This window comes from Ranitomeya imitator, chromosome 6, assembly GCF_032444005.1.
Source record: "Ranitomeya imitator isolate aRanImi1 chromosome 6, aRanImi1.pri, whole genome shotgun sequence".
Classification (NCBI taxonomy): domain Eukaryota; kingdom Metazoa; phylum Chordata; class Amphibia; order Anura; family Dendrobatidae; genus Ranitomeya; species Ranitomeya imitator.
In genome coordinates this window covers 404,648,444-404,670,825 of record NC_091287.1, presented here as the reverse complement: position 1 = coordinate 404,670,825, position 22,382 = coordinate 404,648,444, and the positions used below count along the sequence as shown (strand labels likewise).

The window sequence follows — 22,382 nt, the reverse complement described above, 5'->3', positions numbered from 1 at the left end:
ATCAGTGAAAGGAGATGGTCCTCCGCTACCTAAAAAATGCAGCTTGCTACTTACATCAAGGTCCTGGAGCAGGTTCCCCTCTGATGATTTAAATAAGCCACCACTACTTGTCTGAAAAAACTGTCAAATGGTAGCCCTGAAGGGATAAGAGCTATCTTATGGTCTGTACTACTGCTAATAGCTCTCTCGTTTGATGAAACTATCATCTGATCTCTGGTCCAAACAAACCCCTTTGACTATGATATCGTTTAGATGAGTCCCCCAACCCTTGGGGCTTACATCCACAGTCACAATACGAGGAATTCTGTTTACCCAAGGTACTCCCCTGACTAGCTTCTCTACTTTTAGCCACCAACAGAGGGAATGTGTTGTCTCTGGAGATGGTGTCATTTGCCCTTCTATATGCCCTGCCTTGGGCAATTTCATTCCTCAGGATATCTCATTGTAGTTCCTTGGTGCAAAACTGGATGCTCAGTACCGCCAGAATGCAAGCCATCCTAGTCTTTCAAGGAACCAATGACCCCCCTCCAGCAGAACTCTGCAATGCTGGGCTGAGTTGCCTACAAACAAAAAGTCATTGAGATAAGGAATAATCAGTACATCCTTTTCCCCCAGGTGTGCCATTACTTCTGCAATCAGTTTGGTAAATACCCGGGGAGCTACTGCAAGGCGAAATGGAAGAGCTTTGTACTGAAAGTGCCTGACCACCCATTTAATGGATATAGCTAAGCGAAGAAACTTTGGTGATCCTTGTGTATGAGAACATGATAAGCATCCTTCAGGTCCAAAACTGCCATAAAACAATTAGGGAAGTGTATTTTAACAGTGTTTATTCACTCCTTTTCAGGTTGATGATAGTTTTTAAAGTCCCATCCGGCTTTCTTGCCAAAAACAAAAGGGAATAAAATCCTTCCCCTTTTTCCTCAAAGGGGACCTCCAGGAGGACTGCTTATCTCACTAATTTCAGAACTTCAGACTAAAAGGCCAGTTGCTCTTCCGGTAAATACAGCAGGAGAGTCGGTGTGAAATTGGTTGGTGGAGCCGTTTCGAATTACAGTTTTAAGCCTGATCTTTATTAGAAATGTTTTCCAAGGCAGCAAGGAAGGGAGATAGCCTCCCCCCACCACCTGGGGAAATGCATCTCTGGGAGGGTTTCTTTTTTTTTTACTGCCATGGGGAAGGGGAGGAAGCGCCAAACAAAGCCTCCACCCTTCTTCCTTCTATCCTCCCACTTGTCCTGATCTCTGGGGAAGGGGGGGGGGGGGGTCTCCAGGTTAAACCTTCTAATCTGAAAGGACTTATTATAAGATGGAATGGAGAGGTTGGGGAATCCTTTCTTACTATGGCCTGCCTTCTCTACAATACCATCCAAAGGTAAGCTCAAACAAATATTCATTCACTTTCACAGAGAATCAAGCAGAGTTTAGATTTTGTTTGAAGGTCACCCGGCCAACATTTCAACCAGAGGGCTCTACAAGCTGTATTAAGAAATGCAGACCTGCCTGCCAGCCTAACTGAATCAGACAATGGATCCATGCGGAATGCCGCTGCCCCCCCGTATTAATCGAATCATAGCTAACACATTGTCTCTCGGTACTTTATCTTTAAGCTGTTTTTCCAAATGATCTAACCAGATCATTAATGATCTTGCTGTGCATGTTGCTGCCACAGCTGGCTTCAAACCACGGGCTGAAGCTTCCAAGGAATGCTTTTGGAAGGTATCCAACTTCTTATCCAGAGGATCTCTCTCTGCAACCCTCATGTCCTCAAAGGGCAGGGCAAACTTCTCAGCAGCCTTAAGGTACCGTCACACTTAGCGACGCTGCAGCGATACCGACAACGATCCGGATCGCTGCAGCGTCGCTGTTTGGTCGCTGGAGAGCTGTCACACAGACCGCTCTCCAGCGACCAACGATCCCGAGGTCCCCGGTAACCAGGGTAAACATCGGGTAACTAAGCGCAGGGCCGCGCTTAGTAACCCGATGTTTACCCTGGTTACCATCGTAAAAAACAAACAGTACATACTTACATTCAGCTGTCTGTCCCTTGCCGTCTGTTTGCTGCACTGACTGCTGGCCGCAAAGTGAAAGCAGAGCACAGCCACAGCGGTGAGTCACCGCTGTGTGACTCACCGCTGTGCTGTGCTTTCACTTTCACTTTGCGGCCAGCAGTCAGTGCAGGAAATAGACGGCAAGGGACAGACAGCTGAATGTAAGTATGTACTGTTTGTTTTTTTACGATGGTAACCAGGGTAAACATCGGGTTACTAAGCGCGGCCCTGCGCTTAGTTACCCGATGTTTACCCTGGTTACCAGTGAAGACATCGCTGAATCGGTGTCACACACACCGATTCAGCGATGTCTGCGGGGAGTCCAGCGACGAAATAAAGTTCTGGACTTTCTTCCCCGACCAGCGACAGCACAGCAGGGGCCTGATCGCTGCTGCCTGTCACACTGGACGATATCGCTAGCGAGGACGCTGCAACGTCACGGATCGCTAGCGATATCGTCTAGTGTGACAGTACCTTTAAGGTACCGTCACACTAAGCGACGCTGCAGCGATACCGACAACGATGTCAATCGCTGCAGTGTCGCTGTTTGGTCGCTGGAGAGCTGTCATACAGACAGCTCTCCAGCGACCAACGATCCCGAAGTCCCCAGGTAACCAGGGTAAACATTGGGTTACTAAGCGCAGGGCCGCGCTTAGTAACCCGATGTTTACCCTGGTTACCATTGTAAATGTAAAAAAACAAACACTACATACTTACATTCCCGGTGTCTGGTCATGTCCCTCGCCTTCAGCTTCCCGCACTGACTGAGCGCCGGCCGTAAAGTACAGCGGTGACGTCACCGCTGTACTGTGTGGGAAGCTGACGGCGAGGGACCTGACCAGACACCGGAATGTAAGTATGTAGTGTTTGTTTTTTTACATTTACAACGGTAACCAGGGTAAACATCGGGTTACTAAGCGCGGCCCTGCGCTTAGTAACCCGATATTTTCCCTGGTTACCAGTGAAGACATCGCTGAATCGGCGTCACACACGCCGATTCAGCGATGTCGGCGGGAGATCCAGCGACAAAATAAAGTGCTGGACTTTCCCCAGCGACCAACGATCTCCCAGCAGGGGCCTGATCGTTGGTCGCTGTCACACATAACGATTTCGTTAACGATAGCGTTGCTACGTCACAAAAAGCAACAATATCGTTAACGATATCGTTATGTGTGACGGTACCTTTAGCTGTTGCCACGTCTAACTTTGGGTCTTTATCCCAGGAAGAGGAGGATGACTCAGAAGGATACGGTACTTTCTTTTGAGAAACGGGAGAGGGGGACTTTTATTCCATTCCTTCTTTATAAGTAACCAAATCTTCTCATTTAGGGGAAAGGCCCTTCTTTGCTCTAAACCGCCAAATATAAACATTTTAACTTGGACAAGCCTTGCTGATCTTGGATCTACTACTCCCATTGTGGATCTAATAGCCTTAACAAGCTTATCTGTCTCTTCTACAGGAAAGCAGTGAGGACCTCCCATGTCCTTATCTGATGTTGAAGTTGAAGTGAATGATTCTATGCTTCTATCTTCAACTTCTTCCTCCGAAATGTCAAGAATATCGGACTCTGGGCACCACTTCCTAGGTCTCTTTATCCTTACTTCCCTTTCTGCGGGGTCAGGGATTTTATGGAATTCTCAACCTGCATTCTAATAACGGATCTTAATTCAGAGACAAAGTTAGGGGTCACTTCACATAACATGTGTTCAATACACGACTTACAGAGCCTTTTCTCCCAGGTAACGGGCAACTCCTCACCACAGAGCACACAATTGCTTTGCTTGATTTTCACTACACACGTTATTCCCTAGTTAAAAAAAAAAAACACTTTCACGAAGAACAGTTACCACTCAGAATCAACCAAGGGTACAGGATTTGAAAGAGGGTTCATATAAGGCGATAGATCTCCTCTGGAGGTCAAAGATTCATCCACTAGAGCTGGAGGTTCTGCTGCTTCTTCTGTCCAAGTGTCTACTGCTGCTGCCGTGAAGTCGTCTGAGGACGGTCATGGTGCCGCACCTTTTGTTGCTGCTGCCGCTCTTGTTCCGGTGACGTCTGGACCTCCTTTCTGCCTGGAGGCACTGCTGGAGCTATAGGTATACTGGTCTTTTGCTGGTCTAACCGCTTTTTAAATGGAAATTTCTTCTGGTCACCTGACCCTGGTGCACGCGTCATAAGGGAGCGACTCAAGCATGTACAGTAGTGGACGCAGGAAAGCTGGCAAGCTGCTGAACATGGCGCTGCACCTGCACTCGTATGCTCACCCATGAAGACCCCTGGACCCAATGGTGGCGCTTCAGGACTGTGCACAAGCCAAGAAAGGGGCAACCCCTTTTTATGAGTCGAACTGGCCAGGCCTGGAATACGGATGTTCATCTTTTCTTCAGGTATGTCCACTGAAATGTTCCCCAGTCAAGGGCCAGAAACCAACTGATGCGAAGGAGAGTTACTGCCCTTTTATTCTGTAGGCTTCCTGTCCTCTCCATGGTGCTGTCATGGGGGAGACATTTTATAGTACAGGTTGAAACAAATGAGCCAATAGCAATTATGTGAAGGAAATTTTTTTTTTTTAAACCATAAATCATCTTCTTGTTAAAACTGCAATTTTACATCAGTTAAAGGGTTTTATCTAATAACAGTTAGGGCTCATTTAGATGTAATTTTTTTCTTGCATGTTCTAACTTAAAAACGGGGGGAAATGTGTCATGAAAATCTAGTGTACTGCGAGCTCGTATTACGACTGCAGCAGATGTGGGCTGGATCTGCTCCATGTGTCTGATGTCACTCCTCCCCTCTCCATCTGGCTACTTGCAAACAGAGGGGGAAGCATAAACTTAAAAGATCACAGTGAGGAGACATTTTGTTGGCAACTGTGATATTATTCTGACATGTAGACAGTGTCACCGAGTAGGGGCGGCAGCGACCATTTTGGCTTTCCTGGAGAGTTCAAAGCAGTTCACCAGGAGAATTTCACTGCAGTGAATTCGAACTGCGGTGAACTCGCCTCTGCATCATCCGACTTTCTCGGTGCTCACTGAGGTCACCGCAGTTCAGCCCGGCAACGCAGCCTCAGTTACGTCACCGCTAGTCACTAAGAGAGATATAGATAGATAGATAGATATATATGAACAGCACCAGAAAAAATACCTTAAAGTGTGCATTTATATTCTATGTGTATATATTTCTTTTCTATTCTAACCGGTCACGCTGTGATTTTACTGTACGCGGCAGATGAATTGTCAGAATTTCAAAGGATGAAGAGGTATGGTTATACAGGAAATAGTAGTTTTTTTTCTGTGGGGACACTCAACTTTATTAGAATGCACACAGAGACAGGTTAGCTCCAAAAATGCATGAAAAAAACCACACCAAAAATAGGTGTTTTTGCTGTAGCGCCTTTCCTGCTAAGAAATCAGGTTTGGCTGCAGAAAAAAAAAGATGCAGCAAAAACGCCCAGCGTGAACCTACCCTAAATGGTGCCTTCCTCATGGTGCAGTATGGATATGCAATGAATAAACTAAATGTCTTCATTGTGTTTAGAGTTTTGTTTGTATGCGTTCATAACATGGTAAAAATAAACTGGCAGCATATTCTATAGTTTAGCATGATTGTTGTGATACCAATCTTGCATATAATTTTGTTTCTAAAGTTGAAAAAAAATAAAAAGAAAAAAAGCTTGTCACCATTCTCATAGACCCATAACGTTTTTCATTTTCCCACAGATGGAGAAGTGTGAGGGCTTGTGTTGCGTGTTGATGTGTTTGTTAGACATTTGGTGTACAATGTTTTGTTTGCCATTTAACTGCATTACTGTAGGGAGGTGAGATGACCGGAAAAAAAATAAATTGCAAGACTGGCGGTTCAATTCTTTTTCAGTTTAATGCTTTTCTCGTAGGGGTAACTTGATTTTATATTTTCCTAGACCAGACTTTTACGAATGTTAAGGTACCAATTGTGGGACTTTTTTTTCTTTTCTTTTCAAAATCGGAGAAAAAAAGGGCGGTGTTTAACCCCTTCCCGACCTTTGACGCATACGCTGCGTCATGAAAGTCGGTGCCATTCCGACCCATGACGCAGCGTATGCGCCATGGCGGAATCGCGTTCCTGCAGGCCGGGTGAAAGGGTTAACTGTAATTTCACCCGGCCTGCAGGGACAGGAGGAGTTGTACTTTAGCCTAGGGGGTTGTTCACCCCCCCACCCCCCCCCCCCCCCCCCCCCCCGTGGCTACGATCGCTCTGATTGGCTGTTGAAAGTGAAACTGCCAATCAGAGCGATTTGTGATATTTCACCTATTATAACGGGTGAAATATTACAATCCAGCCATGGCCGATGCTGCAATATCATCGGCTGTGGCTGGAAACATTAATGTGCCCCCACCCCACCGATCGCCCCCCCAGCCCTCCGATCTGTGCTCCGCTCCCCCGTCCTCCTGTCCGCTCCCCCCGTGCTCCAATCCCACCCCCCGTGCTCCAATCCCACCCCCCTGCACTCCGATCCACCCCCCGCACTGCGATCCACCCCCCCGTTCTCCGACGCCCCCCCCCCCCCGTGCCCTGATCTCCCCCCCCCCCCCTTATATTTACCTAGCCTCCCGGGGGCCGTCCATCTTCTTTCCTGGGCGCCGCCATCTTCCAAAATGGCGGGCGCATGCGCAGTGCGCCCGCCGAATCTGCCGGCCGGCAAATTCGTTCCAGAGTGAATTTTGATCACTGTGATAAAACCTCACAGTGATCAAAATAAAAAAAAAACTGTAAATGACCCCCCCTCCCTTTGTCACCCCCATAGGTAGGGACAATAATAAAATAAAGAATTTTTTTTTCTCCCCACTAAGGTTGGAGTTAGAACTAGGGTTAGGGGTAGGGTTAGGGTTAGGGGTAGGGTTGTAGGGTTAGGGGTAGGGTTAGGGGTAGGGGTAGGGTTAGGAATGTGCACACGTATTCTGGTCCTCTGCGGATTTTTCCGCAGCGGATTTCATAAATCCGCAGTGCTAAACCGCTGTGGATTTATCGCGGTTTTTCTGCGCATTTCACTGCGGTTTTACAACTGCGATTTTCTATTGGAGCAGTTGTAAAACCGCTGCGGAATCCACAGAAAGAAGTGACATGCTGCGGAATGTAAACCGCTGCGTTTCCGTGCAGTTTTTCCGCAGCATGTGCACAGCGATTTTTGTTTCCCATAGGTTTGCATTGAACTGTAAACTCATGGGAAACTGCTGCGGATCCGCAGCATGTGCACATACCTTTAGAATTAGGCTATGTGCACACGGCGTGGTTTGGCCGCTGCGGATTCGTAGCAGTTTTCCATCAGGTTTACAGTACCATGTAAACATATGGAAAACCAAATCCGCTGTGCCCATGGTGCGGAAAATACCACGCGGAAACGCTGCGTTGTATTTTCCGCAGCATGTCAATTCTTTGTGCGGATTCCGCAGCGTTTTACACCTGTTCCTCAATAGGAATCCGCAGGTGAAATCCGCACAAAAAACACTGGCAATCCACGGTAAATCCGCAGGTAAAACGAAGTGCCTTTTACCCGCGGATTTTTCAAAAATGGTGCTGAAAAATCTCACACGAATCCGCAACGTGGGCACATAGCCTTAGGGCTAGGGTTGGGTTGGAATTAGGGTTGTGGTTAGGGTTAGGGGTGTGTTGGGGTTGGGGTTGTGGTTAGGGGTGTGTTGGGGTTAGGGTTGTGATTAGGGTTACGGCTACAGTTGGGATAAGGGTTAGGGGTGTGTTGGAGTTAGAATTGAGGGGTTTCCACTGTTTAGGCACATCAGGGGGTCTCCAAACGCAACATGGCGCCACCATTGATTCCAGCCAATCTTGTATTCAAAAAGTCAAATGGTGCTCCCTCACTTCCGAGCCCCGACGTGTACCCAAACAGTGGTTTACCCCCACATATGGGGTACCAGCATACTCAGGACAAACTGTGCAACAATTACTGGGGTCCAATTTCTCCTGTTACCCTTGAGAAAATAAAAAATTGCTTGCTAAAACATCATTTTTGAGGAAAGAAAAATGATTTTTTATTTTCACGGCTCTGCGTTGTAAACGTCTGTGAAGCACTTGGGGGTTCAAAGTGCTCACCACATATCTAGATAAGTTCCTTGGGGGGTCTAGTTTACATAATGGGGTTACTTGTGGGGGGTTTCTACTATTTAGGCACACCAGGGGCTCTGCAAACGCAACGTGATGTCCGCAGACCATTCCATCAAAGTCTGCATTTCAAAAGTCACTACTTCCCTTCTGAGCCCCGACGTGTGCCCAAACAGTGGTTTACCCCCACACATGGGGTATCAGCATACTCAGGAGAAACTGGACAACAACTTTTGGGGTCCAATTTCTCCTGTAACCCTTGGGAAAATAAAAAATTCTGGGCTAAATAATTATTTTTGAGGAAAGAAAACATTTATTATTTTCACGGCTCTGCGTTATAAACTTCTGTGAAGCACTTGGGGGTTGAAAGTGCTCACCACATATCTAGATAAGTTCCTGTCGGGGTCTAGTTTCCAAAATGGGGTCACTTGTGGGGGGTTTCTACTGTTTTGCCACATCAGAGGCTCTGCAAACGCAACGTGACGCCCGTAGAGCATTCCATCAAAGTCTGCATTTCAAAACGTCACTACAAAGGGCGATCCAAAAGTAATGATAATTGGTTATTTCTATTGCACACAGAAATTAAAATAAAATGTTTTCTTCTCTCTTAGGTAAAAAAAAAAAATCACTTAACTAGACCACGATTCCCGGGAGCTACATTCATTTGAATATGAACTGCCGAGGAGTGAACATCAAAATGGAAAAAAACAAGCTCAGAGCGGTCATCAAATACCTCTGCTTCAAAAAAAATGACTACCAAAGACATACACAGCGACTTGGTGGAAACATTGGGGGACTCTTCTCCATATTCCACAGTTGCATGCTGGGCCAAGGAATTTAAGCTGGGAAGAACATCGACGGAAGATGAACATCGTGAAGGACGCCCATCCACGTCCCTCAATGAAGAAAACGTGAAAAAAGTTGAAGTTGTATTGGCAGATCGAAGAGTGACTATCAGGCATGTAGCGGAGGTCCCAGGGATCTCATATGGCAGTATTCAAAGAATCCTTGCAAAAGAATTGCATATGAGAAAGGTCTCCGCGCGTTGGGTGCCAAAAATGTTAACCGACAAGCAAAAGAAGAAACGAGTTGACATTTCAATAGCAAATCTCGAAAAGTTCCAAGCAGACAAGGAAAATTTTTTGTCACGTTTTTTGACCATGGACAAGACCTGGATCCACCACTTTGATCCCGAAACTAAACAACAATCGATGATGTGGAAACGAGCCGACGAACCGACGCCGAAGAAATTCAAAGTGTCAAGCTCAGCAGGGAAGGTTATGGCGTCCGTTTTTTGGGACGCTGAAGGAATTATTATGATGGACTATTTGGAGAAGGGAGCCACTATTACGGGCTCCTACTACGCAGAACAAACAACAAGATTGTGGGAGGCTATCAAGGAGAAAAGGCGCGGCAAACTGAGGGCTGGAGTGCTGTTTCACCAAGATAATGCGCCGGCTCACAAAGCTGCGGTTGCCATGGCTACCATTCAAAAAGCGGGCTTTGAACGGGTGGAACACCCCCCCTATTGGCCAGATCTATCCCCCAGTGACTTCTTTCTCTTTCCTCGGCTCAAGGAAGACCTCCGGGGCAAGAAATTTGATGACAATAGCGACGTGATAACCGCTGTTGGGCATTTTTTTGAGGGTCAAGATCAAGAATTTTTTCTAAGGGAATTCTAAGTTTAGAAAAGAGATGGACTAAATGTATAGACTTGTTAGGAGACTATGTAAAAAAATTTAAAAAAAAATTTGACTAAATTCATTGTGTTTAGTATTGATTATCATTAGTTTTGGATCACCCCTCGTACTTCACTTCCGAGCCCCGGCATGTGCCCAAACAGTAGTTTACCCCCACATATGGGGTATCACCGTACTCAGGAGAAACGGGACAACAAATATTGGGGTCAAATTTCTCCTGTTACCCTTGGGAAAATTAAAAAATTCTGGGCTAAAAAATTATTTTTGAGGAAAGAAAACTTATTTATTGTTTTCACTGCTCTGTGTTATAAACTTCTGTGAAGCACTTGGGGGTTCAAAGTGCTCACCTCACATCTAGATAAGTTTCTTTCGGGGTCTAGTTTCCAAAATGGGGTCACTTGTGGGGGGTTTCTACTGTTCAGCCACATCAGGAGCTCTGCAAACGCAACGTGACGCCCTCAGAGCATTCCATCAAAGTCTGCATTTCAAAACGTCACTACTTCACTTCCGAGCCCCAGCATGTGCCCAAACAGTGGTTTACCCCCACATATGGGGTATCAGCGTACTCCGGAGAAACTGGACAACAACTTTTGGGGTCCAATTTCCCCTATTACCCTTGGCAAAATAGGAAATTCCAGGCTAAAAAAATCATTTTTGAGGAAAGAAAAATTATTTTTTATTTTCATGGCTCTGCGTTATAAACTTCTGTGAAGCACCTGGGGGTTTAAAGTGCTCAGTATGCATCTAGATAAGTTCCTTGGGGGGTCTAGTTTCCAAAATGGGGTCACTTGTGGGGGAGCTCCAATGCATAGGCACACAGGGGCTCTCCAAACGCGACATGGTGTCCGCTAACAATTGGAGCTAATTTTCCATTCAAAAAGTCAAAAGGCGCGCCTTCCCTTCCGAGCCCTGCCGCGTGCCCAAACAGTGGTTTACCCCCACATATGAGGTATCAGCGTACTCGGGAGAAATTGCCCAACAAATTTAAGGATCTATTTAATCCTATTGCCCATGTGAAAATGAAAAAATTGAGGCGAAAAGAAATTTTTTGTGAAAAAAAAAAGTACTTTTTCATTTTTACGGATCAATTTGTGAAGCACCTGTGGGTTCAAAGTGCTCACTAGGCATCTAGATAAGTTCCTTGGGGGGTCCAGTTTCCACAATGGGGTCACTTATGGGGGAGCTCCAATGTTTAGGCACACAGGGGCTCTCCAAACGCGACATGGTGTCCGCTAAACAGTGCAGCCAATTTTTCATTCAAAAAGTCAAATGGCGCTCCTTCCCTTCCAAGCCCTGCCGTGCGCCCAAACAGTGGTTTACCCCCACATATGAGGGATCAGCGTACTCAGGACAAATTGGACAACAACTTTCATGGTTCAGTTTCTCCTTTTACCATTGGGAAAATAAAAAAATTGTTGCTGAAAGATCATTTTTGTGACTAAAAAGTTAAATGTTCATTTTTTCCTTCCATGTTGCTTCTGCTGCTGTGAAGCACCTGAAGGGTTAATAAATTTCTGGAATGTGGTTTTGTGCACCTTGAGGGGTGCAGTTTTTATAATGGTGTCACTTTTGGGTATTTTCAGCCATATAGACCCCTCAAACTGACTTCAAATGTGAGGTGGTCCCTAAAAAAAATGGTTTTGTAAATTTCGTTGTAAGAATAAGAAATCGCTGGTCAAATTTTAACCCTTATAACTTCCTAGCAAAAAAAAAATTTTGGTTCCAAAATTGTGCTGATGTAAAGTGGACGTGTGGGAAATGTTATTTATTAACTATTTTGTGTCACATAACTCTCTGGTTTAACAGAATAAAAATTCAAAATGTGAAAATTGCAAAATTTTCAAAATTTTCGCCAAATTTCCGTTTTTATCACAAATAAACACAGAATTTATGGACCTAAATTTACCACTAACATGAAGCCCAATATGTCACGAGAAAACAATCTCAGAATTGCTAGGATCCGTTGAAGCGTTCCCGAGTTATTACCTCATAAAGGGACACTGGTCAGAATTGCAAAAAATGGCTAGGTCTTTAAGGTCAAAATAGGCTGGGTCATGAAGGGCCCATTTAAAAACATCTAAGTGAAAAAAATCACGAACATGACACCACAAGACACAGAAAGGGGAGGGAATAAAAATACTGATGCCAATAGAATTCAATGCTCCTGTGGGAGCCTATCACAATAAATGTGGAAATGTGATTCTAAACCCAATAGTACATGACTGGTACCGTACCTGGATGGCACAAAAATATAGGCCACGAAAGAATCACCACACAAAGCACAATGTCAAACCGTAATGACACATGTATACGTACAAAGAGTGTTCACAAGTGCTGTATAGGCTGTACCAGCGTATGAAAGAAATATATATCGCTGGGACCTAACCCCAAACCCAGATCAAGAGGGGGTATATAGGAAGTGTATCTACATATATAACACAGTATGCTGTTAGATATAGGTCAAATAATAATCTGTGAAATCTATATGATTACAGCTATGTGTAAGAGAATACACTTGTCATCTTACCATGCACTTAGTGGACATTGCAACGGAAATGACATTAAATATACCAATGTACACCAGTATACTAAATAGCAGCAAAACTAAGCAAAAATATGACAAGACATGTAGTTCTCCTATAAGCATGGCAGTAGTGATAGCTACCTGGAAGACGGTTTTAAGGGTCAGGCTCCTATATGCCTGGCAGTCACCTGTCAGACCTTCTAAACCTTCTAGACCTTCTGTTGATAAAGATTACCGCTTCTGACATGATCTTGGTGAAGACTCGTGGAGCAGACGAGACTCCGAAAGGAAGGACATTGAATTGGTAATGGCTGACCCGCTTGTTTTGGGAAATTGCGAATCTGAGGAACCTCCTGTGGTCTGGATGTATTGGCACATGGTAGTACGCGTCCCTCAGATCCAACGTCGCCATTACCCAGTCCTGACCAATCAGCGGGATTGTTGATCTGATCGATTCCATTTTGAATCTTCGGTATTTTATTACCCGATTTAGAGGTTTCAGGTTTATGATGATACGGTGTTTTCCAGAGGGTTTTTTCACCAGAAAAAAGTGGGAATAGTGACCTTCTCCTATTTCCCGATGTGGTACATGGGAAATCACCTCTGCTTGAAGCAGGCTTAGAATATCCGGCATCAGGGATTCCCGAAGTCCTGGAGACTGTAGAGAAGTGATGGCTAGACGGTGAGGAGGAGGACTCTCAAATTCTAATCTTAGGCCCTCCCGTATGGTACGCAGGACCCACTGATCCGTGGTGATCGTCTGCCATTGGGAGAGGAAACCCGAGAGTCGACCTCCGACCGGAGAGCAGTCATTGCTTCTCAGAGGTCTGCTGAGGTTGGGGGACCAGGATATTTCTGGCTTTCCCTCCCTTGGGGTAGCTCCACCATCCTGATTTGCCCTTACCCCTGTAATTTTGTTGGGGGGCTTGGTCACGGGGGGAACGAAAAAAACATTTCCTAATGTTCTTTTGTTCAGGAAGGACTTTCTTTCATCGGAGGCTTTGTCCAAGATTTCATCCAGGACTGGCCCAAATACATAATGACCTTGGAAGGGAATACCACAAAGCTTGGACTTTGAGGTAATATCGCCTCCCTAGGATTTAAGCCATAAGGCCCTTCTAGCCGAATTAGTGAGGACCGCGGATCTAGCGGCTACTCGTACTGATTCTGCGGAGGCGTCCGCGAGGAATCCAGTCACCTTCTGAAGTAGTGGGAGAGAATTAAGAATCTCTTCCCTAGACGTACCTTGTACGAGGTGATTCTCTAAGGTACGTAGCCAGAGAAACAAGGATCTGGCTACACATGTTGTGGCCATGTTAGATCTCAGTAAATTAGTTGAAGTGTCCCAAGATTTTCTCAATAAGCTCTCAGTTTTCCGATCCATGAGATCTTTCAGCTGAGAGGAATCTTCAAAGGGTAGGGCCGTTTTTCTGGTTACCCTTGACACTTGAACATCTACTTTGGGCATTTCCAGTAGAGAACAGTCTCCCTCAAGGGGGAAACTATTCTTAAACTCAGATGGGACGTTTAACCCCTTTTCCGGTAGGCCCCACTCATGGAGGATAAGGTTTTCGATATTTTCGTGTATGGGGAATCCCTTCACAGTCTTAGGTTTCAAACCCCCAAACATGTTATCCTGTATGGAATGGCCCTCTACCTCCTCTTCTACCCCCATGGTGCCCCTCACCATGGAAGCTAACTCTTCCATATCCTCGGAGGAGAAGAGATATTTTTTATTGTCAAATTTGGGAGCAGAAGTAGAACCCTCATTCTCCCAAATGTCCTCTGAACCCAAGGTATGTATCTCGCCTGAGTCAGAGTCTGAAACTACCGGAGCAATCTTCCTTTTTTTAGGAGGGGGAGGCTGCGGTGTTGGGGTCTGACAAAAGGCTGCCATGGAGGACTGAACCTCTTGTCTGATGAGGGTTCTGATGCTGTCCATGAGTGAGGGCTGTTCACTACGCAGAACTTCGTCTGTGCATGGTTGCAGGAGCTTCTTTTTATATGCGGAGGGAAGCTTGGACGCACATGCAGCACACTTGCGGCTGGGCATCTTATCTTTCCTAGGGCCAGTGACCTTGTCTCCCTAGAACGAGAGAGAAAGGCGGACTAAGTCACTTAAAATTAAATGGACAGCAAGGGACATTATCCCACTACTTACAGTAGGGGGGTTAACGCTGGGCTCCACAGGAGCAGAATGTAGGGGTGTGTCGCCGTCCATATGGCCAGTAGTCCAGATAGAGAGGGTCACAGACAGAAGGTCTTACCTGGAGGCTTCCCCAGCCAGGAATAAATACTTTACTGAGACTCCCAGCGAATTTGGTGCTCCTCCTCCTCGTTAGGGTCCGTGGGGGGGTCAGAGACGCCCATCATGGCTGCCGCTGGATGTCCTAGGGGCAGGGACGCTGGCCGGCACGCGCGGGAGCCGACGCGTATGGGACCGAGAAAACCGAAAGTTCGGGTGCGCGTCACTTCCGGTGCGCACGCGCCACCACCAGCAGCAGCGTGGAGGAAGGAGGAAGCCAGGTAGCTGCAGGAGGACCCCAGAGCACTACACTGCCCTGCTTTGCCTCCCGAAAAAGACGCAGGTAGGGCGGGTGAAGGTCCCAAGTTGCGCAGTGGACGCGCAGATGGGAGCAGTCTAAAGGAGGAGGAGAGCGGAGCCCCCGACCTCGACTGCCTGGCTTCAAGATAACAGCGTTCCCGATCGCCGGCCACGGCATCACTATCAGAAAACCTCTTCATGCCCCATAGGGGACAGGAAAAACACTGGTGGTTGCAGGAAGGGGAGGTGTATTTAACCTCTTTCCTGTCCCCTATTAGGGCGGGGAGACATCCTCAGATACTGCTGTCGTGGAAGGTGACTGGAGAAAGAACCATTAAAGGAGGAGTGGAGGCTGGGAAGTCGTTTTTGCTGGCCCTGATAACCACTTACAGTGATCAGATGGAGCAGTCATATTTGCCAGCTGCAGCGATCTGATCATAGTAATCACCATTGTGGGATGACCGCAGGTCCGGGAAAATGGGCATGCGGCTGCAACTTCATCCAGTGGCCTGTTCTCACCGCAGGCTGAAATCAGTGTTTCAACCCTAGTAATCTGGCCTGACGTCATTGCACACCGGTAAATTCTTTGATCAAGCGCTGCACCTGACAATGATTTGACTGATCTGCTCTGATCACAGTAGAGTGACAGAGGGAAATTATAGCCCACCACAAAATGCAGCGCTACAACCTACAGCTCTGAACTGGTTACACCAGTGAACATGCACAATTCACAGCTGAAGCAGCAGCAAGAATAGGAAATAGGCATGAATGCCGACCTCCATAAACTGCAACCTGTGTCTGTTCTTTGCAATCATGCTCTGACACTTACTGGCAGGCAAATAAAAATATCAGCCCCTACTGACTAAAATAAAATATATAAAAAATATTACAACAGTTCATTTTAAACAGTTATACATATGTTTGTTTACATCAACGCACAAAAAATAATTGTGACAAATTCCCTTCCAAAGGGGTTTTCCAAGAAAAATACAAAACAAAACTTGGGAAGTGGTGGTGGAAAAGGAGGGGAGGGCGATTGAGAGACTGCCTAAAACTTTGTAATACAGACTATTAGGATTGTGCCCTGTGTGGCCACTTCAGGGATGGTGGGATGGAGCTGCAGGACGATGAAGTAGCAAGCTGGGTGACTGTTAGGAAGCGGGATAGAGGGAAGAGTGCCAGGGAGGCTAGTCCTGATCTGGAACACCCCAAGAAGTTTGCTAAGTTGGCAGATGAGGGGGGTGCCAGTACAGGGGTAGCACTGCTGCAGCCAGGCATGTCCTCTGAAAGCCGGAGGAGTGACTGCTCCAGTAAGGAGTGAAATAGGAGAGCAGGGCAGGCCAGACAGGTGCTGGTAGTGGGCGACTCAATTATTAGGGGAACAGATAGGGCAATCTGTCACAAAGACAGGGATCGTCGAACGGTGTGCTGCCTTCCTGGCGCTCGAGTCTGACACATCGCTGATCGGGTGGACAGATTATTGGGAGGGGCTGGTAAGGACCCAGCGGTCATGGTGCACATTGGCACAAATGACAAAGTTAGAGGTAAGTGGAAGGTTCTTAAAGATGATTTCAGGGAATTAGGCTGTAAGCTGAAAGCAAGGACCTCCAACGTGGTATTTTCTGAAATACTGCCTGTACCACGTGCCACGCTAGAGAGGCAACGGGAGATTAGGGAGGTTAATAAGTGGCTCAAGAATTGGTGTAGGAAGGAGGGGTTTGGGTTCCTGCAGAACTGGGCCGACTTCTCAGTTGGCTACAGGCTCTACGCTAGGGACGGGCTGCACCTCAATGGGGAAGGTGCAGCTGTGTTGGGGGAGAAAATGGCTAGAAGGTTGGAGGAGTGTTTAAACTAGGAATTGGGGGGGGAGGGTATTCATTTTATAGGAGGGGAAGATAGTGCAGATAGAGACCTGGGCACAAACAAGGAAGTTGGAGGTGGCGGTGGCATGGGGGGTGGGGTTAGAACAGTTAATAATTTAAGAAAGAATAGAGGTGCAGAGAGATACATAAAATGTATGTATACTAATGCCAGAAGCCTCGCCAACAAAATGGATGAATTAGAACTAATGTTGTTGGAGCATAATTATGACATGGTGGGGATATCTGACACGTGGCTGGATGAGAGCCATGACTGGGCTGTTAACTTGCAGGGCTATAGTCTGTTCAGAAATGACCGTACAGATAAGCGAGGGGGTGGGGTGTGTCTATATGTAAAATTGTCCTTAAAACCCATCCTGCGTGATAATATAGGTGGATTTAATGAAAATGTAGAATCCCTGTTGGTGGAGATAAGGGGAGGGGGAAAAAATAAATTACTGATAGGGGTTTGTTATAAATCTCCAAAAATAATGGAAGCAATGGAGAATATCCTCGTAAAGCAAACAGATGAAGCTGCGACTTAAGGAGAAGTCATTATTATGGGGGACTTTAACTACCCTGAAATAGAATGGGGAACAGAAACCTGCAGTTCCAGCAAAGGTAATCGGTTTTTGACAACTATGAGAGACAATTACCTTTCACAACTGGCTCAGGATCCAACAAGAAGGGGGGCACTGCTAGACCTAATATTAACCAACAGGCCAGACCGCATATCAAATATAAGGGTTGGGGGTCACTTGGGAAATAGCGATCACAAAATAATAAGTTTTCATGTATCATTTAAAAAGATGTGTAATAGAGGGGTTACAAGGACACTAAACTTCAGGAGGGCAAATTTCCAACGGATGAGAGAGGATCTTGGTGCAATTAACTGGGACGATATCCTGAGACACAAAAATACACAAAGTAAATGGGAGACGTTTATTAGCATCCTGGATAGGACCTGTGCACAGTATATACCGTATGGGAATAAACATACTAGAAATAGGAGGAAACCAATATGGCTAAATAGAGCTGTAAGGGGCGCAATAAGTGACAAAAAGAAAGCATTTAGAGAATTAAAGGAAGTAGGTAGTGAGGAGGCATTAAATAAATACAGAAAATTAAATAAATTCTGTAAAAAGCAAATCAAGGCAGCAAAGATTGAGACAGAGACTCATTGCCAGAGACAGTAAAAATAATCCCAAAATATTCTTTAACTACATAAATAGTAAGAAACTAAAAAAATGATAGTGTTGGCCCCCTTAAAAATAGTCCGGGTGAAATGGTGGATGAGGATGAGGAAAAGGCCAATATGCTAAATGACTTTTTCATCAGTATTTACACAAGAAAATCCCATGGCAGACAAAATGACTAGTGATAAAAATTCCCAATTAAATGTCACCTGCTTAACCCAGCAGGAAGTGCGGCGGCGTCTAAAAATCACTAAAATTGACAAATCTCCGGGCCCGGATGGGATACACCCTCGAGTACTGCAGGAATTAAGTACAGTCATTGATAGACCATTATTTTTAATCTTTAAAGACTCCATAATAACAGGGTCTGTACCACAGGACTGGCGTATAGCAAATGTGGTGCCAATATTCAAAAAGGGGACAAAAACTGAACTCGGAAATTATAGGCCAGTAAGCTTAACCTCTACTGTGGGTAAAATCCTGGAGGGCATTCTAAGGGATGCTATACTGGAGTATCTGAAGAGGAATAACCTCATGACCCAGTATCAGCACGGGTTTACTAGGGACCGTTCATGTCAGACTAATTTGATCAGTTTCTATGAAGAGGTAAGTTCCGGATTGGACCAAGGGAACCCAGTGGATGTAGTGTATATGGACTTTTCAAAAGCTTTTGATACGGTGCCACACAAAAGGTTGATACATAAAATGAGAATAATGGGGATAGGGGAAAATACGTGCAAGTGGGTTGAGAGCTGGCTCAGGGATAGGAAACAAAGGGTGTTTATTAATGGAGCACACTCGGACTGGGTAGCAGTTAGCAGTGGGGTACCACAGGGGTTAGTATTGGACCCTCTTCTTTTTAACATTTATTAATGACCTTGTAGGGGGCATTCAGAGTAGAATTTCAATATTTGCAGATGACACTAAACTCTGCAGGGTAATCAATACAGAGGAGGACAATTTTATATTACAGGATGATTTATGTAAACTAGAAGCTTGGGCTGATAAATGGCAAATGAGCTTTAATGGGGATAAATGTAAGGTCATGCACTTGGGTAGAAGTAATAAGATGTATAACTGTGCTTAAAGGGAACCTGTCACCCCGTTTTTTCAGATTAAGAAAAAAATACTGTTAAATAGGGCCTGCGTTGTGCGTTACAATAGTGTATGTAGTGTACCCTGATTCCCCACCTATGCTGCGAAATACATTACCAAAGTCGCCGTTTTCGCCTGTCAATCAGGCTGGTCAGGTCAGGTGGGCGTGGTGACATCGCTGTTTTCTGCCCCAGCTTTCCGTTGGTGGCGTAGTGGTGTGCGCATGTCCAAAGGACGAATCCACTGCGCGCACGTGAAGAAACAGCGCGCGATTTGCGCTATTATCCCTGTCATCGGTGGGGGCGGCCATCTTCCTGGGGCCGCGCGTGCGCAGATGGAGTGCTCTGCTGCACGGGGCTTCAGGAAAATGGCCGCGGGATGCCGCGCGTGCGCAAAAGAGATCGCGGCGGCCATTTTCTAAAAGCCGAGATGCAAACTCGGCTTTGGGAAAATGGCCGCCGCGATCTCTTCTGCGCACGCGCGGCATCCCGCGGCCATTTTCCTGAAGCCCCGTGCAGCAGAGCACTCCATCTGCGCACGCGCGGCCCCAGGAAGATGGCCGCCCACACCGATGACAGGGATAATAGCGCAGATCGCGCGCTGTTTCTTCACGTGCGCGCAGTGGATTCGTCCTTTGGACATGCGCACACCACTACGCCACCAACGGAAAGCTGGGGAAGAAAACAGCGATGTCACCACGCCCACCTGACCTGACCAGCCTGATTGACAGGCGAAAACGGCGACTTTGGGAATGTATTTCGCAGCATAGGTGGGGAATCAGGGTACACTACATACACTATTGTAACGCACAGCGCAGGCCCTATTTAACAGTATTTTTATCTTAATCTGAAAAAACGGGGTGACAGGTTCCCTTTAATTCTAAAACTCTGGGCAAAACCGTCAATGAAAAAGACCTGGGTGTATGGGTGGATGACAAACTCATATTCAGTGGCCAGTGTCAGGCAGCTGCTACTAAGGCAAATAAAATAATGGGATGCATTAAAAGAGGCATAGATACTCATGAGGAGAACATAATTTTACCTCTATACAAGTCACTAGTTCGACCACACTTAGAATACTGTGCACAGTTCTGGTCTCCGGTGTATAAGAAAGACATAGCTGAACTAGAGCGGGTGCAGAGAAGAGCGACCAAGGTTATTAGAGGACTGGGGGGTCTGCAATACCAAGATAGGTTATTACACTTGGGGCTATTTAGTTTGGAAAAACGAAGACTAAGGCGTGATCTTATGTTAATGTATAAATATATGAGGGGACAGTACAAAGACCTTTCTGATGATCTTTTTAATCATAGACCTGAAACCGGGACAAGGGGGCATCCTCTGCGTTTGGAGGAAAAAAGGTTTAAGCATAATAACAGACGCGGATTCTTTACTGTAAGAGCAGTGAGACGATGGAACTCTCTGCCGTATGATGTTGTAATGAGTGATTCATTACTTAAATTTGAGGCTATGTGCACACGTCCGGATTTTTAGCTTTTTTTTTGCGGAATTTTGCCATAAAAACGCTATAAATCCACTAAAAAAACGCTAACATTATACATCCTATCATTTAGAATGCATTCCGCATTTTTTGAGCAGATGTTAGCGTTTTTTTCCACAAAAAAAACGCATACCGCAAAAAATCCGCACATGCGCTATCTTTTTGCGGATTTCCTATCAAAAAGGACATTCCGGAAAATAAAATAAAAAAAACGCAAAAAATCCGCAAAAAAATCCATGCAAAAAACGCGCAAATTCCACGAGAAATCCGCGAGAAAAAAGCACGCGGATTTCTGGCAGAATTCTCAGGATTATGTCAGGAAAAAATCCTGACGTGGGCACATAGCCTAAGAGGGGACTGGATACCTTTCTGAAAAAGTATAATGTTACAGGGTATATACACTAGATTCCTTGATAGGGCGTTGATCCAGGGAACTAGTCTGATTGCCATATGTGGAGTCGGGAAGGAATTTTTTTCCCCAATGTGGAGCTTACTCTTGCCACATGGGTTTTTTTTTGCCTTCCTCTGAATCGGCATGTTAGGTTAGGCTATGGGTTGAACAAGATGGACTTATAGTCTTCCTTCAACCTTAATAACTATGTAACTATGTACATGATTGCCCACGTGGGACTGATCTTTGAGATAAATGGAGGAGAGTGTGGCAATTGACCTCAAGTATAAAAATTGTATGAGTGGTAATTTCATGATCCTCGAAATGTCAAAGTATATAAATTGCACAGTTAGGGTTCCCAATGTTACATGCCTTCACATTTTGTACTTCTTAAAAAGGAACCCATCAGGTCCCCCCGTACCCCCCAGAATCACCAGCAGTTGTGTCTGCATATGTAAATACCATGCCCAACAGTATTACATTACATTCATAAAAAGATCTGTAGAAGTATTTCTACATTTTGTTTATGATATGTAAATGAGGACACTTTGGCTAGTTATACGGGCATTATTGTAACCAGACTAGTCGGGCCATTTAGATTTTATCACGCCCTTGTGGGCATGATAACATAACTTACAAGTGCCGGCGTGATCACTAGCGCTATACTTACCTCGCGCATGCGGGCAGTTTCTTCCCCTCTCATCATTGATCCTCTGAAGCCAGGTGTACGTGTGCCGGCTTCAGAGGGGCGCACTGCGCATGATCAAAAGTCTCTGCACTTCTAGATGGGCCGAATAGTCTGGGGACACGAAAGCCCCCTCATCTCAAAGTCCACATGTAAATATCATAAATGGACTTTAGAAATACTTTTTCTAAAGATCTGTTTATATATGTAATGTAATACAGGGACTGTTAGGCAGGGTGTTTGCATATGCAGACAACTGCTGGTGATTCTGGGGGCACAGGGGACCTGAGAGGGTCCCTTAGAGTGTGCAAACTTTTAGGGTGACTTAAATACATCTTGCTCGTACATTGTGTAAAAACTTCGCTGCTTATTTTATGACCCATTACTTATCTGATCGATACATACCTGCATTATATTTGGGTTCTTCTGAAAAGGTTTTGTTTGTGACCCTGGTGTCAATGATGCAGACAGAGGTACCGTTTTTTCACTGCTGCTCGCCAGGCTCGATACCAGATGCTTTCCAGAATTCTTTAAGTAAGCAATAAGAGAAGGAATCATTAGCGTTATTTTATCTGTAGCAGATTTCTTTTATTTGGGGCAAATTAAACGAATTCACAAATTGGTCCAATATATTTTTCTATGAAACTGTCACGCCTGGGTCAGAAGACCTTAGGCCAGTCCTTGCACTGTGGTCTGATCTCAGACTGATTTGTATGGATGTCTGAATGTGTTTTAAC

At 45.6% G+C, this 22,382-nt stretch overlaps 1 protein-coding gene across 1 annotated transcript in view; it reads right to left on the bottom strand.

Annotated features, from left to right (window-relative positions):
• TAF4B (TATA-box binding protein associated factor 4b) overlaps positions 1–22,382 on the bottom strand; it is a 248,083-nt gene that overhangs the window by 204,592 nt on the left and 21,109 nt on the right. The window contains exon 3 of the mRNA XM_069731234.1: positions 22,051–22,173. Coding sequence (XP_069587335.1) covers positions 22,051–22,173 — 123 coding nt within the window. The remainder of the gene's footprint in view (positions 1–22,050; positions 22,174–22,382) is intronic.